The 894-nt window shown below is 49.7% G+C and overlaps 1 protein-coding gene across 1 annotated transcript; it reads left to right on the top strand.

Moving 5' to 3' along the window:
• Window positions 1–147: 147 nt before the first annotated feature.
• Window positions 148–663, top strand: F5J12DRAFT_786914 (uncharacterized protein; the record flags this gene model as incomplete). The annotated part of the gene is made up of 4 exons (XM_051743551.1): window positions 148–254; window positions 305–333; window positions 403–494; window positions 529–663. Coding segments are annotated over 4 exons (363 nt in total), but the record flags the coding sequence as incomplete, so codon positions are not given.
• Window positions 664–894: the final 231 nt, after the last annotated feature.

The following is an 894-nucleotide window of genomic DNA, read 5'->3' as shown; positions in this document are numbered from 1 at the left end:
CGAAGATGAGGTATCGTTGGAGTCAGTGCCCACTCAGAGTAAAAATCCTACGTATACCCTTGAATATGCCCTAACAAACCTCGTCACAGCTTCGAGGTCGGAGTTTTCATCGAAGCATTTAGAATCCCGAACTAAAATGTCATTCAGTGTTTCACCATCTTATGGCAAGAATCCGATATTCAGGCTCTTCAACTACTGAACTCCGAGAAGCAATGGGTAATGGCACCACCGATCCCCAGAACGCTTGTTATCAAGTGCGTTGAGGATTGAATGACATCTGAATGATCTGACTGATTGCAACTAGTATCGGTGACCAGCTTGCACGATGGACGAGTGAGTGTCAATCCGGGGATACACTCTGATTCCTGTCTCATGTGCTCCCCTGGAAGACGACGTGTGTAGGTCGATCGTGCATAGAGCGATCAACAGGGAGTGGCGTTCGCCGATATTCCATTCCTTTGTTCTTCGGCACGGATTACCACGTCCAGATCAAGGTAAGTTAGCCTTGATTGTCGCTACGGCACCCAGATCAATGACCCCGCCCAGCCCATGCCGAGTTGTGTATCCCCTGAGAGGCCGCCCAAGTACGAACCCGTCGCTGCAGGGGACTACGTCCACCAGCGCCTGCAGGAGGAACCTGTCATGGTCGATAGGTCAAATTGAAATTGTATGTATGTTTTTTAATACACATGGTCGACGGCGGTGATAGAACGCATGGAGCAAAATTGGAGAAGTAAAGCGAGGCTGATGTTGCGATATGAGAGTACAGCCGCAGGACATCAAGACCCTATAAAATTGGAGAGTTTGAATTAGTAGCAACGTTGCAAGAGGTGTTGGGAAGGGCGACGAATCTGGCAGAAGGGTGGCGAATCTAAGGAGAGCGTCCGCCGGTTC

Source organism: Pisolithus orientalis, assembly GCF_024613125.1.
Source record: "Pisolithus orientalis strain OTSU chromosome Unknown F5J12scaffold_74, whole genome shotgun sequence".
NCBI lineage: Eukaryota > Fungi > Basidiomycota > Agaricomycetes > Boletales > Pisolithaceae > Pisolithus > Pisolithus orientalis.
The sequence above is the reverse complement of the archived record's forward strand: the minus strand, read 5'-3'. Positions and strand labels throughout refer to the sequence as shown.